At 41.1% G+C, this 23,748-nt stretch overlaps 1 protein-coding gene across 4 annotated transcripts; it reads right to left on the bottom strand.

Annotated features, from left to right (window-relative positions):
• Positions 1–8,517: 8,517 nt before the first annotated feature.
• LOC311065267 (uncharacterized protein) lies at positions 8,518–23,424 on the bottom strand. 4 transcript variants are annotated; one of them, XM_084085521.1, is made up of 12 exons: positions 23,085–23,424; positions 20,359–20,649; positions 18,790–19,044; positions 18,208–18,317; positions 17,654–17,693; positions 14,577–14,678; positions 14,324–14,386; positions 13,775–14,218; positions 13,431–13,487; positions 12,907–13,338; positions 11,628–12,071; positions 8,518–10,843 (listed from the first exon to the last, which is right to left on the bottom strand). In XM_084085521.1, exons 1-12 carry the CDS (start codon positions 23,143–23,145, stop codon positions 9,483–9,485), a joined length of 3,660 nt encoding a protein of 1,219 aa, XP_083941647.1. In that variant the 5' UTR covers positions 23,146–23,424; the 3' UTR covers positions 8,518–9,482. The 4 variants fall into 4 exon arrangements, with proteins under 4 accessions (XP_083941647.1, XP_083941646.1, XP_083941648.1 ...); XM_084085520.1 differs by having other exon boundaries at positions 17,654–17,701; positions 18,213–18,317; XM_084085522.1 differs by lacking the exon at positions 12,907–13,338 and having other exon boundaries at positions 17,654–17,701; positions 18,213–18,317.
• Between the last annotated feature and the right edge of the window lie 324 nt (positions 23,425–23,748).

Genomic DNA, 23,748 nt, shown 5'->3' with positions numbered 1-23,748 from the left:
GATAGGTCTTATTCTAACTGATTCTAATTGGCCTTGGTTCTTGGAGGGGAAACAGTCACTCATCCAGTGCAGAATATATTTACCTTGTGTGATTGAGAGCAACAACAGCATCTGCTCAACAAAACTGATTTCAGACTGTCGAAAATTGAGGCTTAGTTGCAGAACCAAACAGAGACAAATGAGCTGTATCTAACACTGCACATTGACTCGTGGTCGACTGTCATCCAAGAATACCACATAAAACAAAATAGTTCTAATAAACCTCTGTTGTCCCTACGGCTTTGAGGTGGGGCTTCAGTGCTTATAAAGGGGATACTAAAACGTTTTAAGAGACTCTGCGGCCTTGGGGGCTAAGGTAACAGCTAATTGTTTTGCCCGTGTCCTGAAGATATTCACAGTGAGCTCATGAAACGAGCATGTGACTTATGCATCCAGCCACATCCCCTCATACAGCAGGCAGGCTGTGATTTACGGCTGGACAGTGGCCTGAAGAGGTGTTGGATTCAATGAAATACAAGGGAAAACATCTGGAAAGTCCATTAGCGGCCATTCACAGCTCGGTCCAGTTTGATAGCGATGGCTGATGCAAACTTTTTTGGAGTCGAGATGGCAGACGACTTTAAGGGACACACTGAGGTTCTCGTTGAATAGCGATGTGCGAGCCGAGGCCATTCACACATTAAGCAGATCAATCTTAATGGACCTACTTAAAGCGCCAGGTGAGCTAACATGGCCCTAAATGAGCCTTTTCGATAGGACCTAATGTCTCCCAGATGTGTCAGACCCTCAGTCATGTCGGCGTCCTTGGTTGCAAGCAAGAGAAAAATGGTGATGTGGGAAATCAAAGACCTGTATCTGCTAAAACCACCGTTCTAACGCTGCACGACACAGTCAGCGGTACACAAGTCACTCTAGTCAAGGATAATTGGGTAAGAAAGGGCAGCGGCGGGGAGTGCCTGAACAAGGTACTGCTGCCTCCACTCAACTCAGGCCTGTAATAAGAGCATGGGGAGGTGTGTTGAAATACAACCCCGTCACCATTCATCCTCACCCCCTCGAATGCAACAATGACTAGCCTGCAGTCTGCTTTTCATTTAAGGGAATTACCTATGGGAGGCCGGCAGACGTCTCCTGAGTGGCTCTGTGTGTGTTCTCCTCATCCCCGCAGAGCTGTCTCATTAACACAGCACCCAGCAGGCCTGCTTCAGCAAGGCCCGTCTCTGTCCCGCTGAAGCCTGCACAGAGCCCAGCAATAATGGCTCACATATAAAGCCTGATTTATACTTTGTCATATGATGGTGTCCCGCACCGGAAATATACCCGATCTGCAAGCTCTCAGTAGGTTCGCTATTTTCGGGTGGGACACCGGCATGCAACAAAGTATAAATCAGACTTTACACAGGCCTGGTGCACAATCCATAGTTCATCGGCTCGGCTCGCCTCCCCCACCCCCCCGAGTAGTGTGGCTCAGACCTCCAGTCTCTCCTAACGAGTGGACTGTAATGTCGAAAGTACTTAAGAGTGATGAGAGAGGCAGAGAGACATTGCCAGGAGGGAGAATGTGTTATGAGGAGGGGAGGAAGCAGCAGTAACTCTGAGCTCCGGAGTTTGAGAGGTTTTCAGACAGTGTTTTATCATAATGAACGTTTGAAATGTTACACGCACAACTTTTCTGCTCATGGTGACAAGTCTATCTGTCTGTTTTTTTTTTGTATGTGGCCAAAGATGTCATGTGAAAACACAAATTCGCTGTCAGCGGAAGGGCTAATTACTCAGTCATCAGCAGGGGTGGCTACTTCCTACACAAAGCTTATGAGTTCTGGCGTCAACTCACCAGGGTGTGCCTCATATCATTTACATTTCATTAAGGCACACTGTGTGACATCATTGATTCCTCAGCAAACCAGGAGTTTCTGTGATGCATGCTCACGATGTGGGGGTGGTGGGAGAGACGTGTCACCCATCAGGGGCTGTCAGGAGCTGTCAGGGGCTGTCAGCGGACAGGATCCAGACCCTGGGCCAGGAGAGGCCAGGCCAGCCAGCTGTCACCTCTCTGACACTGGCGGAGACCATCCATCTGGTTGAGAGAGGCCCACAGTGGGTTGGAGAGAAACTCACCAGATCTCACCATGTGTGCACATGAGTTCAGGAATATGCAAGCATGCAATCGCACGTTTAGTATGCCCAAGCAGCAAGCACAATCACTCTCAAGCACACACACACACACACACACACACACACACACACACACACACACACACACACACACACACACACACACACACACACACACACACACACACACACACACACACACACACACACACACACACACACACACAAATCCAACGTTACAACCATGCACATACAGTGTACTATTACAGTATGTGCAAGTACAAAGGCACTCTAAAATTTGCATGTCTACACACCCACATGCCTTCCACACACAAAGAAAGGTCCTGTGCATCATGGCACAAGGTATATTATGTGGCCCCTGTCCACATGGATTATTTTCTCTCAGAGATATCTGTGAAACAGTACTGACGGACTTCAATCAACAAACGCTAATCAATCTCCTCCACTGGATCTCTCTTTCAGACCTTTTTTAATGCCTATGATTTTAAATTATTTCCATATGGAAATACCACACATTTCTGCATAAAGGTTGGGAGATGCCTTAAAGGTGCCTGCATAAATCCTCATTTACTGAAGAAATCCTGTGACTGTGAGCACTGAGCAGTTGCAACAGCATTAACGTAAACGACAAACTTCCGCTTCCAAATTTAGACATGCCACAGCAGTAGTACTATTTATCACTGCCAGGCTCCACTGGTATTTTCTACTACTGTGGAGGTTCATGTAGAGTAAAACAACAACACCACAGCACATTGGCTGAGTGCAGAGCACATCTACCCTGGCATGTTTCAACTGAGAGGTCAGTGGAGGTGCCAGACATATGGAGAACATTTGGAAATATCCAGACTCCACATGTCCAACCACAACAGAGACAGACAGTTTGTTGTGCATCTCATTTGGGGGATTTCAATAATTACGCCAAATTATTCAGAGTTATACCAAAATAGTGAGCTGCCCTCACCTGCATCGATCTCACTAAAAGAAATATGTGTGCTATATGATCATCTGCCATCAAAATACCAGTAGTTTATTTATTGCCATTTGTAAATCAATTCAATTGAAACCATAATAGTTTGTCTTTAGGACATTAGCTATGTCCACTGGAATTTGTCTTTATTGGTTTATTGGTTTTCAACTCTTTAATGATAATCTGACTTTGTTAGTGAGAACACAAATTAGCCGATTAATAAAGGAAGCAGTGTTTTACGTGGTTGAACTCACATTTGAACCTGACATCTGAATCGAATAACTGGATGTCACTTTCATTTCTTCATTCAACTCTTTACACAACACTAACACAAACCTCACCTCTTTTACTCATTTTGATCTTGAATTCATCAACATTGTTTTACGATTGGACCAACTCCTACAGAACATTTCACTGTATTCTTCTCGGTCTTGAATGTGAAGCTCTGTCCCAAAAGTGTTTTTAATTTTCAAATCTGGCACCCATTGTGCGTGGACTCTGGAAATGTTTATTTAGTAATTGCTGTGAACAATGTCCCTTGCTGTTGGTAAGGAGTCTACAGGGGGCCCTAGTGACTGTGGCGGCAAGCCATGCCATCTTATTGGTGTGAAGAGACAGCAGCCATAAATACACCACATTGGCTACAATTACCCAATGAGGTGGTGCCAACACATTTTTTCCAGCTATTATCAGCAGGGATGCCTGTTAAGTATTAGAGTCAAGCAAAGGTGATGTGTTGTTGCACATCGTGGACAAAGACGGTCATTGTTTTGCTATTTGTGATATATATATATATCACGTATATAATTTATACACACACACACACACACACACACACACACACACACACACACACACACACACACACACACACACACACACACACACGTGCACAAAAGTAAACAGTGGAGGTCAGTAGCCAAATGTGAGGTTATTCTGGTTCACAGTAAAATCCTCAGTTAAATTAACACTGAAGACTTTACTGTGCACTAGTCCATTTGTCAAGTCTTCTTATCACAGCAATGAGATGGCGGGAACAGTGAGTAATGGGAAAACTAAGTGAGAGAAGTACAGTTCAGAATGAAGGGCTGAGAGAGAGAGAGAGAGAGAGAGAGAGAGAGAGAGGCAGACTGCGACAGACAGACAGACAGACAAAGATCAGTGATAACGTGATCTGATGTCATAGTCAGGCAAGCTGTTCCCTCGGTGGTCTTACCATCGAACGACTGAAAGTTGAAGAAAGTGAGCTTTGTTTGGTTTGGCTTTAATCTTCCCATCAGGCAATGGGGGGAGGTTGGGCAGTGTACTGGGAGTGTTTTCCATTTTGCCACATGAGAATTGTGTCAGGTTCTGCAAGTGCACGAGCACAATTCTTTTGGCCGTGGCACATTGACAGGCAGCTTGTTCAAATAAAGGACTGACAAAGCTCTGAACCGAGCGAATAAGCTATTGAGAAATGTATTTACAGGAACACGCATGACAACAGAAAACAAAAACAGAGCTATTTCCTCTGTTGTTTCTTAGAGGTCGTCTCTACATAGTGCTGAAAAGATACATTCTCAAATGTTGAAAAGGGGAATGCATATTTTCCATTCTGACGTTAATTAGAAATGGTTACGGAGCAGTTTAAAAATGTGAGCAAATTGAAAACACAAGCTTTTGCGACAACTTAGCCCATTTTCTAGGCATTCCCATGAGTATTCAACAACTTGCACAGAGCTTATCTATGACAAATGGCATCATATGTTGATGATGGCTGTTTTAAGCAAAAGAGTGTGAAAGCAGATGATGAGTGGTACTGATTGCAGGGGATTGTGCAAATGATGGATACATATCTGGTACCCATCTATAGTCTCCCTGTCAAGATGTACACATTATGCAAGCCTTTATTTACTTTAGATGACACTGATTTTCCAAAAGTATGAAATAGAACCACATGAACAAAGACATACAATGCTGAATTCAAACTGACGAATGTGTTTGGAAATTGCCAAACAATTTGACCTATGCCAAAACAAGTTAAGTTTTCTGTACAGCATGTAGCATAGTCAGCTCTTGGTCTGTTTATCCTGTTGGGGTCATCTTCAACGTCCCCACTGATCAAAAGGATGGACTTGCAGAAAAGCCTTGCTGAAATGAATACCTGAGACGTCATGGTGAACACTTACACAATATCAAAGAACCTTTCTGTTCAAATGAAGAAAAAATAAAACCTAGACTAAACATGATTTACTTCTGATTTGGGGTTTTAGCAAAACATTTCAGAGCTGAAGGATTTCCAGGAGGCTTTGTGACAGAGATAGTGTACCAGCACAAAGCCATTACAGAGCTTCAAAGTCCAGCCAGATGACAAAGGGATGTTTTGCAGACTGTAATTAGGTTTAAGCTGTCTTGTATGGTAAAGGTTCTACTATTGTGACACTCGTGCAAACTGACTGCCACCGTCTGTGTGTGTGCCATGTGCCAAACCGGATGTGTGATAACCAGTGTTTATACTGTGGTTGCTGAATATGAAAATATTATGCTTTGTTTGACAGACACTCTGTTGTTCCAACACAGATAGATGAGATTACATCCTCAAATCAACTTCCTGATTAGTGGAGTAATGACAGCATGATAGCCACATGAATCTGTTTCAAGACTTATCACCCCCCCCCCCCCAACACACACAGCAATTCCTGATATGGTGTTTGATCTGACTATTTCTCTGCTGTCCAATTATGATGTCATATTTGGTTAATACATTTATATAACAAGTCATTTTATGACTAAAATACTAATCAAAACTAAACCGTAGACTATTTTTGTTATTCTAGGCATACATCTATCACAGCTGTCCCATTGTACTGTAACATTGGGAAAAAAATGGAAGTGGTATAATGGTAACTTTTCTTTCATAAACAGAAGAGAAGTTCATGGCTCCAATGCAGCCTGACAGCACGTCGCGGGTTCGAGTCCCGTTCCCGACAACCTTTGCTGCGTGTTACTCCCCGTCTCTCTCTCCCTGTTTCTTGTCTGTCTCTACTAAATTCTATCAATTAAAGCATAAAAGCCAAAAGAATATATATTTTTTTAAAAGGGGAAAAAAATAAGTTCATGTTGGTTAAGGCCCTGGGTATCAAAACATGTCTGCATTTGGCCATCTTGTACAGCATCATCATGATGACCACAGATTGAGTTGAATCAAAACAGTCATAAACCTCAGTATCCTGGAAGGCATCGCTGGTCAATAGAATTAGGGGGTGGCAGTGGCTCAGGGGTCGAGTGGCCGGGTAGAGTGAACTGGAAAACCGCAAGCCAGGTTCCCAGTTCGATCCCGGGCTGGGGCGCTCCCCTAGAGTTAGTGTCGAAGTGTCCTTGAGCAAGACGCTGAACCCCTAATGGCTCCCGAAGAGTAGGTTGGTGCCTGGTTTCCTCCGCCATCGGTGTATGAATGTGTGTGTGAATGGGTTAATGGCACAGTCAATGTAAAGCGCTTTGGATAAAAGCGCTATATACTGTAAATGCACCATTTACCATTTTATTTACCATTTAGAATGTGATCGCAAACATTTCCCTCTAATGTTTCCCTCACTCCTGGTATCCTGGTCAGAAACTGTGTCTAGAGACAAATCACTAATAAGAGTTTCCTGACAGTAATAGCAAAGATTCTATGTCATGTCTACAATGCTTAATGATTTATCCACACAATTACCTTGGGCGCCCAGGTTGCACTGTCACAGTAAACTATGTATAGCACAGAAAGAGCCATTCATGCACACGCTTTTATAGAAATTATATTGATTTCTCCTGACCCACCCGCATCTGGCCTCCTTGGGCCCGGGCTCCTCTGTGGAAGCAGCGCCAAGGCTCTATCTTAACCTCGCATAAAAATAAATGAGAAGCTATGGGGCCAGTCTCTTAAGCCAGAGGATATTGTTCGATTCCACGTCAGCCCGCCAGGAGGCAATTTAAACAACCCAGCATGCTAATCAACCTGGTATAAAAGGCTATTCTGGAGGGCAGCCCATTCTCCTCTCTCTTTCTCCCCCACTCTTTTTCTCTCAGTTGCAGCAGGGGCCAAAGCGAACCTAGACAATCTGAGAATAAAACTATAATTGGGCCTCTGTCTGAGAGAACATTACACTCCAGCGAGACATAACCATATGATGAGGAGCAGGAAACAACCAATCTTAAAAAGGAGTTATGGCTCCCTGTGCCGTGTGGTCTACCATGCTATTGTCAGGGTTTTAAAAACACTGGAAACGGTAGAAATCCCTATTCACTGTAGCATTGGTACCAGAGGGATGCAAAAGGAGGGAACACCGAGAAGCGAAGGAGTGCTGAGGACAAAATATCAGCGCTAAGATCTGAGCTCCCCTGCTGCCAGCAACACGTCAACAACGTCTCAGTGGGACCGCATTGTGACCCTCATCTGGGGAGTCAGCGCCCTGCTCCCCCAACCCCCCAAATAATTCAATATTCTAATATTCCCATGGTATTTGCTGCAACCACAGAAATACGATAGGGTTCATTCTCCACTTGTGCTCTGAACCCACAGGTCAGTTGGTAGCAGATCACAGACTTTTCTGTGACTCAGGGGTTAAACTAATCATGCGTGACTTTTTCACATGGCCTATACCAGTGCTCTCAGAAATCTACTCCAACTTGTCTTCCGGCTGGTGATGAACCTGTTCCCGAATCCCGGCCCCTCTGTTTTTGTTTTCCTTAAAATCATCATTAACCACCTCAGTCGTTTTGAGAACTGCTTTATTGGTTCAGCTGTGTTGTTGAATTTATCTCCAATTATGTCTTAATTGTAAGAGCTGAATTCAATTCTGCACCTATTGCACAGGATGTGATGTAACCATCCCCTGGGCTGATAAAATAGAGTGCCAGTGTTCATTGAGGTCACTGAGGTTACCATGGCCACCTCCCATCACGTTTCATTGAAACCAAAGCCAATTATTTGACTACAATAATAGATACATACACCCACACTCAGCCCACAATCAGTTGTAATAAAATAGAGATAATTATGTCCATAATTTGTTTTCTAAATGACTGAATTCTAAATCCATGTGCGTTCGATTGATTTAATATAACAATTTGGATAACATTCCCATAAAAACAAAGCTCTAAAATATGATTTAAATATGTATTTATTGAGCTAGTCTTGAGAGCTAAGGGCGTCCTTCAATGAAAGATAGCATGCCAGTGTTTAACTCTTGTCTTTTGTCAGATGTAAAAAAAGAAAAAGAAAAGAAATCGTCAGAAATGCTATGAAACACTTCCCCCTACTGACACTGAAAGGCTCTTGCAGTTTCTTCCAGTATTTCCAATAACATCAAATAGCATCGACTTACCAACTTATTTACAATCTTTCCATTTTTTTTTTGTTGCAGTCAAAACATTTTTTTTCTGGCAAGTATTAATTTAGTCACTTTATTGCAAAACATTTGAACACAAGCTTATTCATTTGTAAATCGATTCAATATATTTAGTGTATGAATGTTGACAGATGTTGCAACAGTAAGACATTCTGTTATCATTATAAATCTATTTCTCATTTACAAGAGATTAAAATTATATACGTTTACAAACCATTATCATCAGATAATGCAACAACCACCAGTGAACTGAAATCTTTATGAGAAGATTAGGTTTGGATCATCAAATAAAAAACTACAGAAAGATAAAAGTGCAAGATTGTTAATGTAAATAAAACAAAATAACATAACTAAACCCTGAGATATGCCATGCTATCAGTTACCACTAGCTAGGCTATTAACTATTGTTCAAAAAACATTGTTCAAAAACACACTATAAAAAACAAATCATGATTGCTGTATCAAATCATGATTACTGTATCAAATGCTTTGGAGACATTCAAATTCTTAGTGCCAGGAATTGCAGTAAAATAATTATTTCAAATAATATTGATCTTCAAAAAGCATATTAAAATCGTTTTATTATTGGCAAACTCAAATGGCTAAATGGATGCATTTGGTGTTCATGTCAGAACTTCGATATCATAGGCAATAGGCACCATGCCAATATTTTATTATTTTAACTCAATAGAGTTAATGTATCACGCTGTGCCCATATCAAATCCAGTGCTTTTGTTTTATTCTTTCATACGGTATACAGTACTCATACAGTACATCAGGCACTGTTTGCATTTCATTTTACATGAATCTTTATTCAAGATTGTTTATACTACTTTTTTTTCTTCTAGTACTTCTACTTCTTGTTCTTCTACCTGTGTCTCTGCTATTATTGTTTCCAGCTAGATATAGTCACCTAAACTAGGCTCACCTACCTGTACAGTATATGCACACCAGGGTGATTTTGATCCTATCCACTTTTCCATCCTGATGTGAAGACCGCACTTTTGATCCTAATCTTCCTCTTGACTGTCTGTTAGGTTGTGTTGTTCCTCCCCATGTTTATCATTCTCTCCCTTGTTATGACCCACTTCCATTTCCTTCTCTTTGGCCTCCTTTTCTCTATTTGATCCTTCTGCTACTTTGTCACATATCTGTACTTTCGCTTGGTCACCCGCAATATTGCCATCTTCCGTTTTTGGTGAGAGGCCGCGTGTGTTCACCTGTGTATCAACACCTTGAACACAGTTCTTCTCATGACTTGTGTCATCCTGAACCATACTGGACGCTGGAATGTTCAGTTCTTCCTGGGTCATTTTTGACTCTGGTTCAGGTTGCTGGGGATTCTGACCAGGCTGTTCAGGTATAGTTGGCCCCTGTGGAGGAGATTTTAACTCACAATTGGGATCCAACGATTTACTAACAGAGTCTGGTTGATTATTTCCTTCAAAATCTGGTGACTCTCCATGTCCACCACTCTCTCCCTTTACATCACTACCCTGTCCAATTTCCTTTTCTTTCGCCTCCTGTTCTGTTTTCTCTATTTGATCTTCATTATCTGCTTCATCGCATCGCTCTTCTTTCTCCTGGTCATGACCCACGCATGCCACATTTACATTTACATTTTCCACATCTGCTGAGACACTGTGAGTGTTCACCTGTTCATCAACATTCTGACTAAGGTCCTTCTCATCCTCCGTTTCTACCCCTGTGTCACTATCCCCATGAGCCTCCATATCTCCTCCTTGCCCAGGACGATTACTACAAGAACTTTGAGAGACTTCTCCCTCCTCGTTATCGCCAATCATCTTCTCGTTGCAAGGTTCCTCTCTACTTTGTCCAGGCTGGGCCTCATGTTCTTGGGGCCCTGCTGTGTAGAGGTCTGTCTGTGAACCTTCTGACTCATCCAACTTGTAATTGTCCTGGATTTCGTGGTAAGGATGTGGCGTGATTTCATCCGAATGGTTAAGGGAGGAAGGAGGCTGATTTGACTCCTTAATAGGTTCATCCGATTCAATAACTATGTCTGATGCATTTGTTTCTTCAAAACCCATTGAATCTCTTTCATGCCGGCTTGCATGAACAGGCTCTACTGTGTCATCTTGATCCTTACTTGGCTCTGGAGTGTTTGCTTCTTCTTGGGGCTCACTTGGTTCAGGTTGCTTATGGTTCACATCAGGGTTAGGGTCACAGCTGGGATCTTCTGATTTACTAACTGGTTGATTTGTCCCTTCAAAAACGTGTAGACTCTCTAGGCCTGCATCTTCTTTAGGTTCACTATCAATGTCTTCAGGTTGAGTCACATCCGGAAATAGGGCTTTCTTTGTAGTGTGATTTTGCTCGGTAGGAGACTGTGCCTCATCTGTCACATGGCCTGTAATGAAAGAATATTTATTACCAGTAGACTTTAAACAGTTGCACATTTCATAGTATAAGTATATTGTCATAATAAAACTTGCATGCCAAACCACCCTAATGATTCAGCCCGCTTTGTGAATCGTGGTCTGTCCTTTATTACACGACAATTGCAGCATTCAGCTGTCGGTTATTTCTTAATAGCAGACTGCTGCTATGAAGACCAGACTGTTGCTATGGCCAGAGAGTGCGCACCTGAATCAATCAATCAATCAGCGGTGCTTGGTTTTTGCCGTATTCAACATGGCAGCCATGTAAACAAACATGCAATGTCATTTTACAACTAAACAGTACACTAAAGAATGTTTTTTAAAACATTTGAGGCAAGTAGTAACAGAATAAGGATTCATATGTGATCAACACTTCCTATCGGAGATGTGGCATAATCTAATGGACTATTTTCCATAAGCATCCATAAGCAAATCATTTTAAAATCAATTAAATCGTTTTGTTGTCACATTTTGTGTCCATTTATTTATTAAGTTGCCATGTAATAAGTGGGATAATTTAATTAACGGTGAGCCAGTCAGTGAGAAATTAACCCCTTCAGGTTGATAAAGACTCCTCTGCTTCGAGTCAGTCTAATCACCCAGTCAGGGTTTATTTCTAAACAAGGACCAGCTCACCGCTCATTATCTCTTGCACATTCAGTCACTATTGTAAAAATGTAATCTCAAAACACTAATGTAATTATGTGACCACGAGTAATGGATATGTTTTGACTCTTCTGTAACATCCCATACCTTCTGGTGTACAGTGTGATGGTTGCGTCTCCTCATCATCTGCCTTCATCTGTACAGTCTGTGCAGGGGTCTGTCCTGTTGAGTCGCTTTCATGCTGGCTTGCATGAACAGGCTCTACTGTGTCATCATGATCCTTACTGGGCTCTGGAGTGTTTGATTCTTCCTGGGATTGACTTGGTTCAGGTTGCTTATGGTTCACATCAGGGTTAGGGTCACAGCTGGGATCTTCTGATTTACCAACTGGTTGATTTGTCACTTCAAATGCTTGTGACTCTGTTTCTGGTTCAGTTGTCTCTGTAGGTTTTACTGTGCCCCCTTGGTCTAGGCCTGCGTCTTCTTTAGGTTCACTATCGAAGTCTTCAGGTTGAGTCCCATCGGGAAATAGGGCTTTCTTTGTAGTGTGATTTTGCTCAGTAGGAGACTGTGCCTCATCTGTCACATGGCCTGTAATGAAAGAACATTTATTACCAGTAGACCCAACAGTCCCACCTTTCATAGTTTTAAAATAGTCATTATAAAACGTGCATGCCAAACCACACTAATGATTCAGCCTGGTTGTGATCTGTCTTTTATGACACAGCTTGGTTGAAAGTTAGTTTCTGACTGGTCAATCACTGCATTCAGCTGTCTGTTATTTATTAATAGCAGGCCGCTATGAACAACATACCATAGCTAGTATGGCCAGAGTGCGCACCAGAATGAATCAATCAATCAATCAATCAATCAACCAATCAATCAATCAATCAATCAATCAATCTGCGGTGCTTAGTTTTCGTCGTATTCAACATGGCAGCCATGTAAACAAACACACAATGTCATTTTACAGCTAAACAGTACACTAAAGAATGTTTTTGAACTTCCTAACGGAGATTTGTGAGCCGACCATGTTGCGCTTGAAGCACCTGCCATAATCTAATGGACTTTCTTTACCATAAGCAAATCATTTTAGAATCAATTAAATCGTTTTGCTGTTACATTTTGTGTCAATTTATTAATTTCTTTACTAAGTTGCTGTGTAAAAAGTGGGATAATTAACGGTGAGCCGGTCAGTGTTGAGAAATAAACCCCTTCAGGGTGATAAAGACCCCTCTGCTTCGAGTCAGAGTTTAATCACCCAGTCAGGGTTCATTTCTAAACAAGGACCAGCTCACCGCTCATTATCCCTGACACATTCACTCACTCTCTACTAATATTGTAAAAACGTAATCTCAAAAACACTACTGTAAATATGTGACCATGAGTAATGGAAATGTTTTGACTCTTCTGTAACATCACATACCTTCTGGTGTACTATGTGGTGGTTGCGTCTCCTCATCATCTGCCTTCATCTGTACAGTTTGTGCAGGGGTCTGTTCTGTTGAGTCGCCTTCATGCTGGCTTGCATGAACAGGCTCTACTGTGTCATCATGATCCTTACTGGGCTCTGGAGTGTTTGATTCTTCTTGAGACTCACTTGTTTCAGGTTGCTTATGGTTCACATCAGGGTTAGGGTCACAGCTGGGATCTTCTGATTTACTAACTGGTTGATTTGTCCCTTCAAAAACTTGTGACTCTGTTTCCGGTTCAGTTGTCTCTGTAGGTTTTACTGTGCCCTGGTCTATGCCTGCATCTTCTTTAGGTTCACTATCGATGTCTTCAGGTTGAGTCCCATCGGGAAATAGGGTTTTCTTTTCAGTGTGATTTTCTTCCGTAGAAGTCTGCTCCTCTTTCTCTGAAATAGCCACCAGAACATTTATTACCAGTACACTCAAACAGATGTATATTTAAGAGTTAAAAAAATGTCATAACACTTGCATGCCAAACCTTTAGGGGTTTCATTGAGCAACACTGGCATCTGTTCATTCCCCAACCCTACGTTATCTGTAAAGTGAAAAGAAGAAGGAAAAAAATATGCTTGTGATTGACACGCAAATGATTCAGCCTAGTTGTAATGTAGATAGAGAGATACTGTAGAGTATTTTATTGGCATCAATTTAAAAGCTAAAACAAAGCACCTCAAAAGCGCCAACATAGTTATGATCTGTGCTTCATTCACAGTCACTTACTCTCTACATACAAAAAAAATATATAATATTATCTCAAAAGACTACTGTAATATGTGACCACAAGTAATGGAAATGTATTGACTCTTCTATAACGTCACATACCTTCTGGTGTACTATGTGATGGTTGCGTCTCCTCATCATCTGCCTTCATCTGTACAGCCTGTGCAGGAGTCTGTTCTGTTGAGTCGCTTTCATGCTGGCTTGCGTGAACAGGCTCTACAGTGTCATCCTGATCCTTACTGGGCTCTGGAGTGTTTGATTCTTCCTGGGACTGACTTGGTTCAGGTTGCTTATGGTTCAAATCAGGGTTAGGGTCAAAGCTAGGATCTTCTGATTTACTAACTGGTTGATTTGTCCCTTCAAAAACCTGTGACTCTGTTTCTGTCTGATTTGTCTCTGTACGTTTTACTGAGCCCTGGTCTGGGCCTGCAGCTTCTTCAGGTTCACTTTTGATGTCTTCAGGTCGAGTCAGGTCGAGTTGTTTAGTAGGAGACTGTGCCTTTTCAGTCGCCTGTTCATACATCTTTACCTTATCTAACACATGGCCTGTAATCAAAGAACATGTATTACTAGCAGACTGAAACAGCTGCATCTTTTATAGTTTCTTTTATAGTAGACAAACATTGTCATGATGAAATTTGCATGCCAAACCTTTAGGGGTTTCACTGAGCAGAGGTTCTTTCTCCTGGTCTTTGTCTGTCTTCTCCTCTGACCCTGATTAACAGAATGAACAGTAACAATGTAAATAAATGCAGAGTCAATTCAATTTTTTCAAAATTTTCATCCTCTGATTTGCTAACGATTCGATTTTCCCCTTCAAAACGTGCAACTCTATTTCTGGTTAGTTTGACTATGAGTGGGTCTGTACTGGTAACTTCTTTGTGATTTCAGTTTAGGTTCTTACCACTTGGGGCCAGACGGGCCAATGGCTGATTGCTGGGAAGGGTGGCATCGCGGCTATGTCGGCTAAGGGGTTGCCTTTTCTCCTGTTTAGTTGACTTCTTTCCTGAAATGAGAATCAAGAGAAATATGTATCATAAAAAGTATTCACCAAGCAATCCGTTAAATCACTTAGAATCAGTCTTCACCCAATACATTTCAACATTTCATAGCTGAAATAGTAGTTGTGCGGGACTTCTTGTTTGATTCAGATTATCTACTATCCAACGCACCTGAAATAAGTAACAGTGGATGTGCGATTATTCTCTCTACATTAACATTTCATAGCTGGAAATTATTCATTAATCACAGTCCATAATGTTGTAAGCCTTACTCTGAGTGACAGTGGGTTGTATTTTTTAAGCAACATGTTCCAATAAGAGGCATTATGTCCAAAGATGTCCAGTCAAATTATGAAGCTAATACATAATTATGTACTACTGTAAGTATCCATTTCCCAAGTAAGCGGCATAGAAACAAAGAATAACATACCCTCTGGCACGCACGCACGCACGCACGCACGCACGCACGCACGCACGCACGCACGCACGCACGCACGCACGCACGCACGCACGCACGCACGCACGCACGCACGCACGCACGCACACACACACACACACACACACACACACACACACACACACACACACACACACACACACGCGCACACACACACACTTCTGAATGTTGCCATTTCTTTCATTTCTGCACACAACCAGGACACTGTGGCTTAGGTTCAACTCATTCTTGTTTTAACCACATGGACCCTAGAGTCTGTCCCTATTCTGGGCATGTCATAATAGGCAAACATTCCGAAATAAATAGGCAATCTATAAGTTCGTAATGCATTGAGCTTTTAGATCGCCTGTTTTCGGTGAAGAGATTTGGTTTAGACCCCTGGGAGACCCCAGTCAATGAAGTATAGGGCTTACGTGGTTCAACTACAGGGCGCAAAATAAACTACTTTAGTGAGGCAAATTCAAATTCAGATTTTTGCTTATTTTTCAATTGATGCATTCAGAGCTGAACATCATTATTATATGTCCATCAGTGTGTTTGCAGTTTCTACAAGTGAGACCACAATTTGATTACAATATGTCTTAATGGTGCAGACACACCTCCTATATCGCGGTAGATAACTTCTAATAACAATTACAAAACTGGTTGATCACATGAACGCCAAATAATAGTCTTACTATCTGATGAAGATGCAGTCTGGATTAAATCTGTGTCCTTTCTAGGTGTGCAATAGCTAATCAATCTATTTAATCGATTATTAAAAAAACAAAACAATAATCGATAATGAACTAAATTAAATAATCGATTAATAATTGCTCCCTATTTTGGCCCTGTCATTATAGGCGAAAAGTTGAATACATTTGCAAAACTAAATCTAAAATAGTGAAAATACGAGATCAACAAGCTCACAATGCGTTGCATTGTAGATAAGCTATTTTCACAAGTGTTTAATCGACTTGCTGATATATAAAACAACAAACAATTTAAGTATATATTTTTTAAAGCCCTTCTCCAATATTTTATTAATCGAAAATCTGAATAATCACTAAGAAGATAATCGATAGTTGCAGCCCTACTCCATTCCCAATGTAGGATAAGAGATGTTAATTCAAAGCATTTCCCCTCAGTGATCAATATAAAACATTATTAATTATTATATTAATAAACTATTGCATACTGCGTTCCAGTGTGTCCTGGATTGCAGCATAATTATATTTTTTTAAGTCAGCAAAGGTGAGCAATTGTTCTGTAGAATAGGCTTATATAATATCCTACCATGCTTTATTACCCTCGTATTTAGTCCTGTGACGTTAGACGTCTCATTCACTTATGTTCAGCTGATCCACCGTGCGAAGAACTCGCTTGGCAAATAAACAGTTCTACAAGCTGTCAAGGCGTTGTGATGCGAAGCGTTGTAATCTTGTCGATATGTTCTTTTTTGACAAGTGACGCTGTTGTACTATGGAGTGCTCACCACGGTGAAGTTGGTGCTAAACAGGGCGTGGAACAATGCAAATGATGCACACATGAATGTGCAGCTGATTTATGAACAAGTGGAATTCATCATCTGATACACCTGAGATGCGCACAAATCAAGGCTGTGCAGTACACTCCCTTTCATGAATCCAAAATTGTTTTTTTTACTTTGGAACAAACCTACACTAAAATATAGTAGAAATTCCAGAAGAGCTTTGTGAATGAGGCCCATTGTTTTCTATGTTGTCTATTTTCCATCCGCTTATAAAGGATAAAATTCATTGTTTATTTTTATCTTATCTGCTCCGTGCCCTGCACAGCCATGGCTGGCAAAGTTAAATAATTCCAACCAAAAACGGGTGTAACTATAACAATAAAACTTGCATGCAAAACCTTATTTTGAGGTTTCATTTAGCAATGCCACTCTCTGCAAATCTCCTGACACTCCTTTTAAGATAAGATAAACTTCGGTGTCACAGCAGCAACAGCAGTGAGAATCACAGGAGTGATACAGTACAGCTAAGAGAAAGAATCAAGTGCCAATCCAAGTTAAATAACTTCTGGCCTACTGGGAAAGTGTGTGCAAAGTTTCACGCAAATCGGTCAAACGTTGCCAGAAATTAGCTGTTCACAGACACACTGTCACAGACCCACACACGTGGACGGACAGGTCTCCACTCTCCAGCCTTCGGCCATACGGCCTGGCGGAGACAGCAACTTCTTGGTAATCATTGCTAGAGTGATAAATTATTTCCAAATGGAGCTATTGAAGTCTATCAACAATGAGTACAGTACTTTTTTTTTCTTTACTTGCGTGACGTGACGTCCAGAGCTAGAGTGAGCCGTTTTCCTTTTTCTATGCTACATGGCTTTGCATATAATCTGGGTTCAAGTATTTTTTGTGATCTATTTAACACTTCAATCCCTCACTCAGCACTTTCAGCTTTCCAATCACTCTCTGTACAGTAGATAGAGATCCAAAACACAACTTCAAAAACTGAATTTAAGCACATGTAGTTGATATATTAAAGAAGAAAAGCTAAATACCTTCTGATGGCTGGCTCTCCACATCATTTGTGTTTGTTTTCTCAGTCCCTGTAGCATCCAGGCAGGAGCCATGGGGGGGGGGGTGGGGGGAGGTCGGGGGGAGAAAATGCAAATTAGTGATCAATCACATTTTATACATCAGTTGCAACGCAATGCGCTTCCAAGAAAGAAATATATTAAAGAAGGACATTTTAAAAGAGAGGATGATAAAAAATACATCAAAATACAATTTACTATGTAAGAAATTAAAAGCAATAAATGCAATGCAAAGCAATGCTAAAAAGGTTAGTTTTATTTTAAAGATTTCTATTAACGGTGATTATGGAAGGAGATCTCAATCTACTTGAGCATGAAATAATTCTATACAAAAGATACAGATGTCCCATAAATACCCTAGTTCTGTAAAAAAGAAAAAGAGAGAAAAAAAGGACAGTATTCTACCCTAGCAATCATAACAATTAAAATATACATATTGTATATGTTGACAAATGAAATTAAAGCTTTTGTAATTATATTGGCAATAACAATATTTTTAAACAGGCAACCGTTTCAACTGTACCTTGCTTGTGTTTGCAGTAGTACAGGATGGCCACAACCACGAGGACAATTATAAGAATTACTAATATGCAGATCAATGGGATAATCCATGGCAAAGAGCTTTCACCTGCATATAAACACCATAAATAACATTGTCACATATAGCAGCACGGTTTACAGACCCACGTACATTACAGCTATTCTTTGTCCCTAGACTATTTTGGAAATCTTTTTCGATTTCTCTAATAAAAGTCTAAAGAAGATAATTTAAATACTGTTAATCCCACCTACAGACCCAATTCTGCATCTACACACCATTAAATTAGTAGATAGTTAACGGAAGGCTTCTTTGCACAAACATCAGTTTGTGATCAAGAACAAGGTAATGGTTAAGAGCATGTTTCCTTTACTGTAAATTATCAATTAAATCTGACTGATTTGAGTGTAACCCGTTTCCACTTTACTGTCAGAGGCGTTCACCTTTGCCCTGATGACAGCATAGTTAGTTAGTCACTTTTAGCTTATTAATTAACCATTACATTGTTGTAAATTAATATTAACCAGTCTAAATTGCTGCAAGAGACGAATAAGTGTCTTACCTTGGAAGCAATCCTTTGCAGAGAACGTGGCTGTCTTTTCACTAACAGGGTTGATTACCTCACACGTGTAGACAGTATCATCTTCTCTTCCAACATGTATTGGTAACTCTGGGCCAGAACGTGACTCTCCAGGCAACTTCCATTCAAGTTTCATTAGAGATGGAGGACCTCGGGGCTCCGCAGAGCACACCAGGGATGCGTGGACTTCAGATGTGTCATTCATCACACAGGATATGGAAGGCATGTCCACCTCATCTACAAATGCCAAACCATTCAGCTCAACAAATGACATACAGTAAAATCCTCTGAGCTAATTTATCTCTGAGAGCATAAATATTGGCCCACACGGACCTTTACAATATATATGTTTATGCCCAAGTATCTCTGTTGAGAAAGGAGACCTGAGCCTGGGCCAGGCTTGGTCTTTCTCAAATGGGGGGATTCGTAGGGTTACTCAGTGTTGTTGTTTTTTTGTCTGATACTGTTATGAAGAATTTATCCCACGTGTATCTGAATCTGGAAAATAACATTTGAATACAGCAAATTTGCCAGTTCTACAGTACATGATCCACTCGCCATTAAAAAAAAACACAAGTTGGCGGCAGGAGGTTAGACATAACGCATTGGTAGGTCCACATAGCAGCAGGTATGTACATGAGGTTAGTTAGACATAAGGTGCAAAAAAGTTGCAACGAAGATGCATACTGTATGTGTGACTGTACCCTACCCTAAGAATGTCATTATAGTACACTGATTTAAGCAACACAGTTGCAGCTTATCAAAATAATGGGTGTGTTTAGATTTAGGTGTCAATGTGCATTGACAATACGGTTGACTAATGTCTAATATGCTTGCTTGCACATTGGCACACCTAAATCTAACACACCCATTATTAATTTGATCAGCTCCAGCAGCTGTGTTCCTTTCTAGCCTGCAATGTTTTGAATCTGCTGTAGTTTTTAACCTGAACTGTGAAACTACAAAATAAGCCTAGGATTTCATGCCCCTTTAATGGGAGTGGCACTTAGTTACAGTGTTTTACAGTGTTTCTGGCAAGGACAGCAGGTGCTTACAATACATTGTGTTATTTCAAGGGAACAGACACGTACATGAGAGAGTCCAGCTCATCGTCTGAGTGCTGCAGACCTACAGACGTTTGCCATTCATAGTATAGTGTACTGGAAACATACTCAATGTGTAAGACCCCAATTTATAGATAACATCTCTCATGGACAGGTCACAAGGACAGGTACACATGGACACAAAAAATTACTGCTGCACCGACCTCATGCGGCCATCAGCTATGAAGCCTGTTTGGCGCAAGTTCAATAAGGAAGATCATTTTTCTCACGCTATATTATTGTGCTTCATTTCTTTTCTGGGTAGTCTCACTACATCACTTCCTCTTTCCCACGCTGTCAAAACCTTTAATTCACAATTTTAAGTGGGCGGCTAGGTAACTTTTTCGGTAAACATTCAACTTGATCTGTCCTGAATTTGGGCTTGCTGCATTCTGCGAAGAGCTTGTTAATATTTGTTCCTTTCTCTGAGATAAAAACGAAAACTTACCAATGACCTCCACATTATGATGCAAAGTATGCAACATTTTCTTGACCGTTACTTCTAATTCATAGTGTCCACTGTCTTCATGACGGAGGTTTTTCAAAGTCAGCTCTGCTGTGTGCCAATCTAGTACGACCCTTTCGTTGTAGGTGCTATATACCCTTTCCTCACTGCCATCAAACTCCATGACCTTGCTGCCATTGTGTTTCCAAAGAATGTTCTCAGGTGGTCCATTGAAGGTGGGCTTCAAGATTATCTGCGAACCCCTGCCTCCATAATTTGGGCCTTTCTCTGCCACTGTGGACAGAAAGAGAGTACGTTCATTTTGGATATTATTTCAAAACCGAAATTCGTTCTCTGCATTTAAAGGAGCAGTAATTATTTTCTTTTGTTAAAATAAATGTTAAATAGCTCTATATTTTGATGGCAATCATTGCCATAGAGTATATGTGTTCAGTAACAGGGGTCTCCCTTTCTCTCCAGCGCTTTAGTAAACAGAAAATGCATTTTCAGGCCGGGACACCAATTTTACCCAATCAGAGAGAACCAGAGAGAACTCATACAGGGGATAAACAAGGGAGAAGCGATGACACAAAGAAACTAGAAAAGTGCTCTCCTCTGCACAGCTCAGAAAGAAAGTACTCTCTCCTCCTGATTGAATGAAATTGGCAACTCACCTGAAAATGTATGTTTACCGGTACTAAAGAGACAGGGCCCAGGGGCCCATGTTATTTTTTAATTTAGAGTAGCCAATTATTTTTACCCTCTTTTCTCCCCAAATTAGTCATTATGCCAATTGATTCCTCCCCACACACATTTCTGTGTTGTCACTGCTGTTGTATCCTACTGACTCACCTTCCAGTGAGGGGCCCCCACCGGGAGGATGTAGAGCCTTCGTCCTACTCCTCCCGCCCCAACACTCCCCGCTGACAGGTGCCGCCCCAGCCCGTAAGAGTACATACATGCAATGACAACGATCACCCTCCCCCGAACACTGGCCAATTGTGTTCACATAGACGCCCGACGCCCCACAGTGGATTCTAACCCACAACCTCCGTTTTGGTGGTCAGGGACTTTGCCACTGCGCCACCCGAGCGTCGGGGGCCCATGATACTGAACAAAACACTCTATATAGCAATGATACTATCAGAAATATAGAGAGCTTTAACCTTTTTACAAAAGCTAATTGTTTTAACCAGGGTTTAACCAGGGTTGGGCACTTTGTGTGAAGGACACAAAAATGTAATAATCAATCAATGATATTTTTTAAAACTTAAACCAAACTGTGTGTGTGTGTGTGTGTGTGTGTGTGTGTGTGTGTGTGTGTGTGTGTGTGTGTGTGTGTGTGTGTGTGTGTGTGTGTGTGTGTGTGTGTGTGTGTGTATGTGTGTGTAATAAACCTATCATTGCAGAGTCTTGGCTCAGTAAGGGTTCTAGTCTCCCCAACTCATAAACAAAAAAATACTATTATATCCTATTAAAACACTTATTATTGAAATAATATTTTCAGGTGGGTTGCCAATTTCAGGAGAGAGTATCCATTTATCAGCTTAAATTGTACAGCCATACTAGCCTAGTGTTTAAGTAATCCAGTTCCGCTCATTTCTTTGTCATCACTTCAAATTTCACTAGTTTATCCTATATATCCTGCATGACTTCTCACTCCTGTTTACTAAAGAGCTGGAGAGACAGAGACCCCTGTTACCGAACAAACACGACAGCAATCATTAATTACTAGCCAACAGTATCAGAATATAGAGCTTTTTAACACAAGTTTAACAAAACAAAAATCACATAGGCCTACAGCAATTTTAACTGCTAATCAGTGTGGAAGGGAAGAGCATTTTATACTATCAATCAACAACAGTGCAGTGCCTTCATTTTATAGGTATCAGTTAGCTCTGGTCCATAGCGTTAGTAGAAGTTCTCGTTAACGATGGTACTTTCGATTCTTTCCCCTCGCACCGCGGTAGCGCAGCCTCTCGTCTGTAGTAAAAATGGTGCTACTCACCAAAACAAAGACGGTTTTATGGAGTTGAAAGCCTACTCTACTAAGTGGGAACACTCTGAGCCCCCCACCTCACGTCTAAAATATACTTTTTAAGAAAAAAGAAAATATTTCACCCGAAGGAAAAAATGTTTTGGTTACTCCACAGTGCCCTCTACAGATATGGTCAATGGAATTTTCCTATTGACCAGATTCTTCCTTCCGTTGAAATATTTTCTTTTCTGGCCAAAAGGTGTATTTTAGACGTGAGGTGGGGGGGTCCGAGTGTTCCCACTAAGTAGAGCAGGCTTTCAGCTCCATAAAACCGTCTTTGTTTTGGTGAGTAGCAAAAGTGTATTTTTTATTTTTACTACAGACGAGAGGCTGCGCTACCGCGGTGCGAGGGAAAAGAATGGAAAGTACCATAGCGTTAAGGAGAACTCCTTCTAACGCTATGGACCAGAGCTACGTATCTGTATTATGCACCGAAAACTAGTAACTCAAACTGAGCCAACTTTAGGTTTAATTATTAACTCGTAAATCGCTTGACAGACATTCTTTCTTTCTACATAAAGCTTGTTGCTTGTTGTTCAATTGCCATTTATTGTCTACATTCCTGACTCCCTGTTTCTATAACGTAAGCATAACCGCGTTAGGTGCGCACTTCTATCTGAATTAAGTCGTTGTTTTTCTCCAGCCTAAAAGTTATGTAAAGTAGACCAACTCGATTGATCATAATACTTACTTTGACAAGAGGCAAACGATACAACGACGAAATAGACGAAGAAAAGACAGGTAGCAGCCATTACACAGGAGAGTCTACGGTTACTTTCACTCTCTCGGCAGCCAGGTAAGAGAACAGGTGCTGCTTTGTTGCAGTAAAACAGGATTGTCCACTTCTTCCCAATGGGCTGAGCGTTAAAAAGGTGTATTTCTTTTAACTAACACATACCCGGGCTACTAGTAAGGAATCTCAGTGAGGTCGTTATCTACTCAGGTAAACACAGGCGTGGCTTTCTGGATTCAAATACTTGGACTTTAGAATTCCTCAAATGGAGATTAAATTGAGCACCGACCAGATACAATACTTTCGTCAACAGAGACAGCAGTGAGCAGTCAATGGCATCAATGCCGCTCCTCCGACAGGGTGGCCGAAAGGGTGGCTGACATTTCAGAATAAAAGCAATTATTAGAATAATCTGTTTGTCTGAAACCAGCAACAGAATGTGGTCAAAATAGGTATCGTATTGTATGAATTGTTCTTTTATCTACAAGCTCACAAGAATAGACCTATGGAGATTTCTGTATCTGTCTGTCTTTGTCCCTTTTATGCCCATATATGGAGTTACGTGTCAGGCATGCCCAAATAGTAAGTAAGTTACCATACCATTGATGGTTCACATTGGATG

The sequence above is a fragment of the Gymnoscopelus microlampas genome (assembly GCF_963454915.1).
Source record: "Gymnoscopelus microlampas genome assembly, chromosome: 17".
Classification (NCBI taxonomy): domain Eukaryota; kingdom Metazoa; phylum Chordata; class Actinopteri; order Myctophiformes; family Myctophidae; genus Gymnoscopelus; species Gymnoscopelus microlampas.
The sequence above is the reverse complement of the archived record's forward strand: the minus strand, read 5'-3'. Positions and strand labels throughout refer to the sequence as shown.

Excerpts from the sequence above, each read along its gene's own strand:
- LOC311065267 (XM_084085520.1), bottom strand. The coding sequence starts at position 23,145 with ATGGCTGCTACCTGTCTTTTCTTCGTCTATTTCGTCGTTGTATCGTTT. Across the intron at positions 18,318-18,789 it reads TGCAAAGGATTGCTTCCAAG|GTGAAAGCTCTTTGCCATGG; the intron begins GTAAGACACTTA and ends GTTTATATGCAG. Across the intron at positions 10,844-11,627 it reads ATCACACTGTACACCAGAAG|GCCATGTGACAGATGAGGCA; the intron begins GTATGGGATGTT and ends CTTTCATTACAG.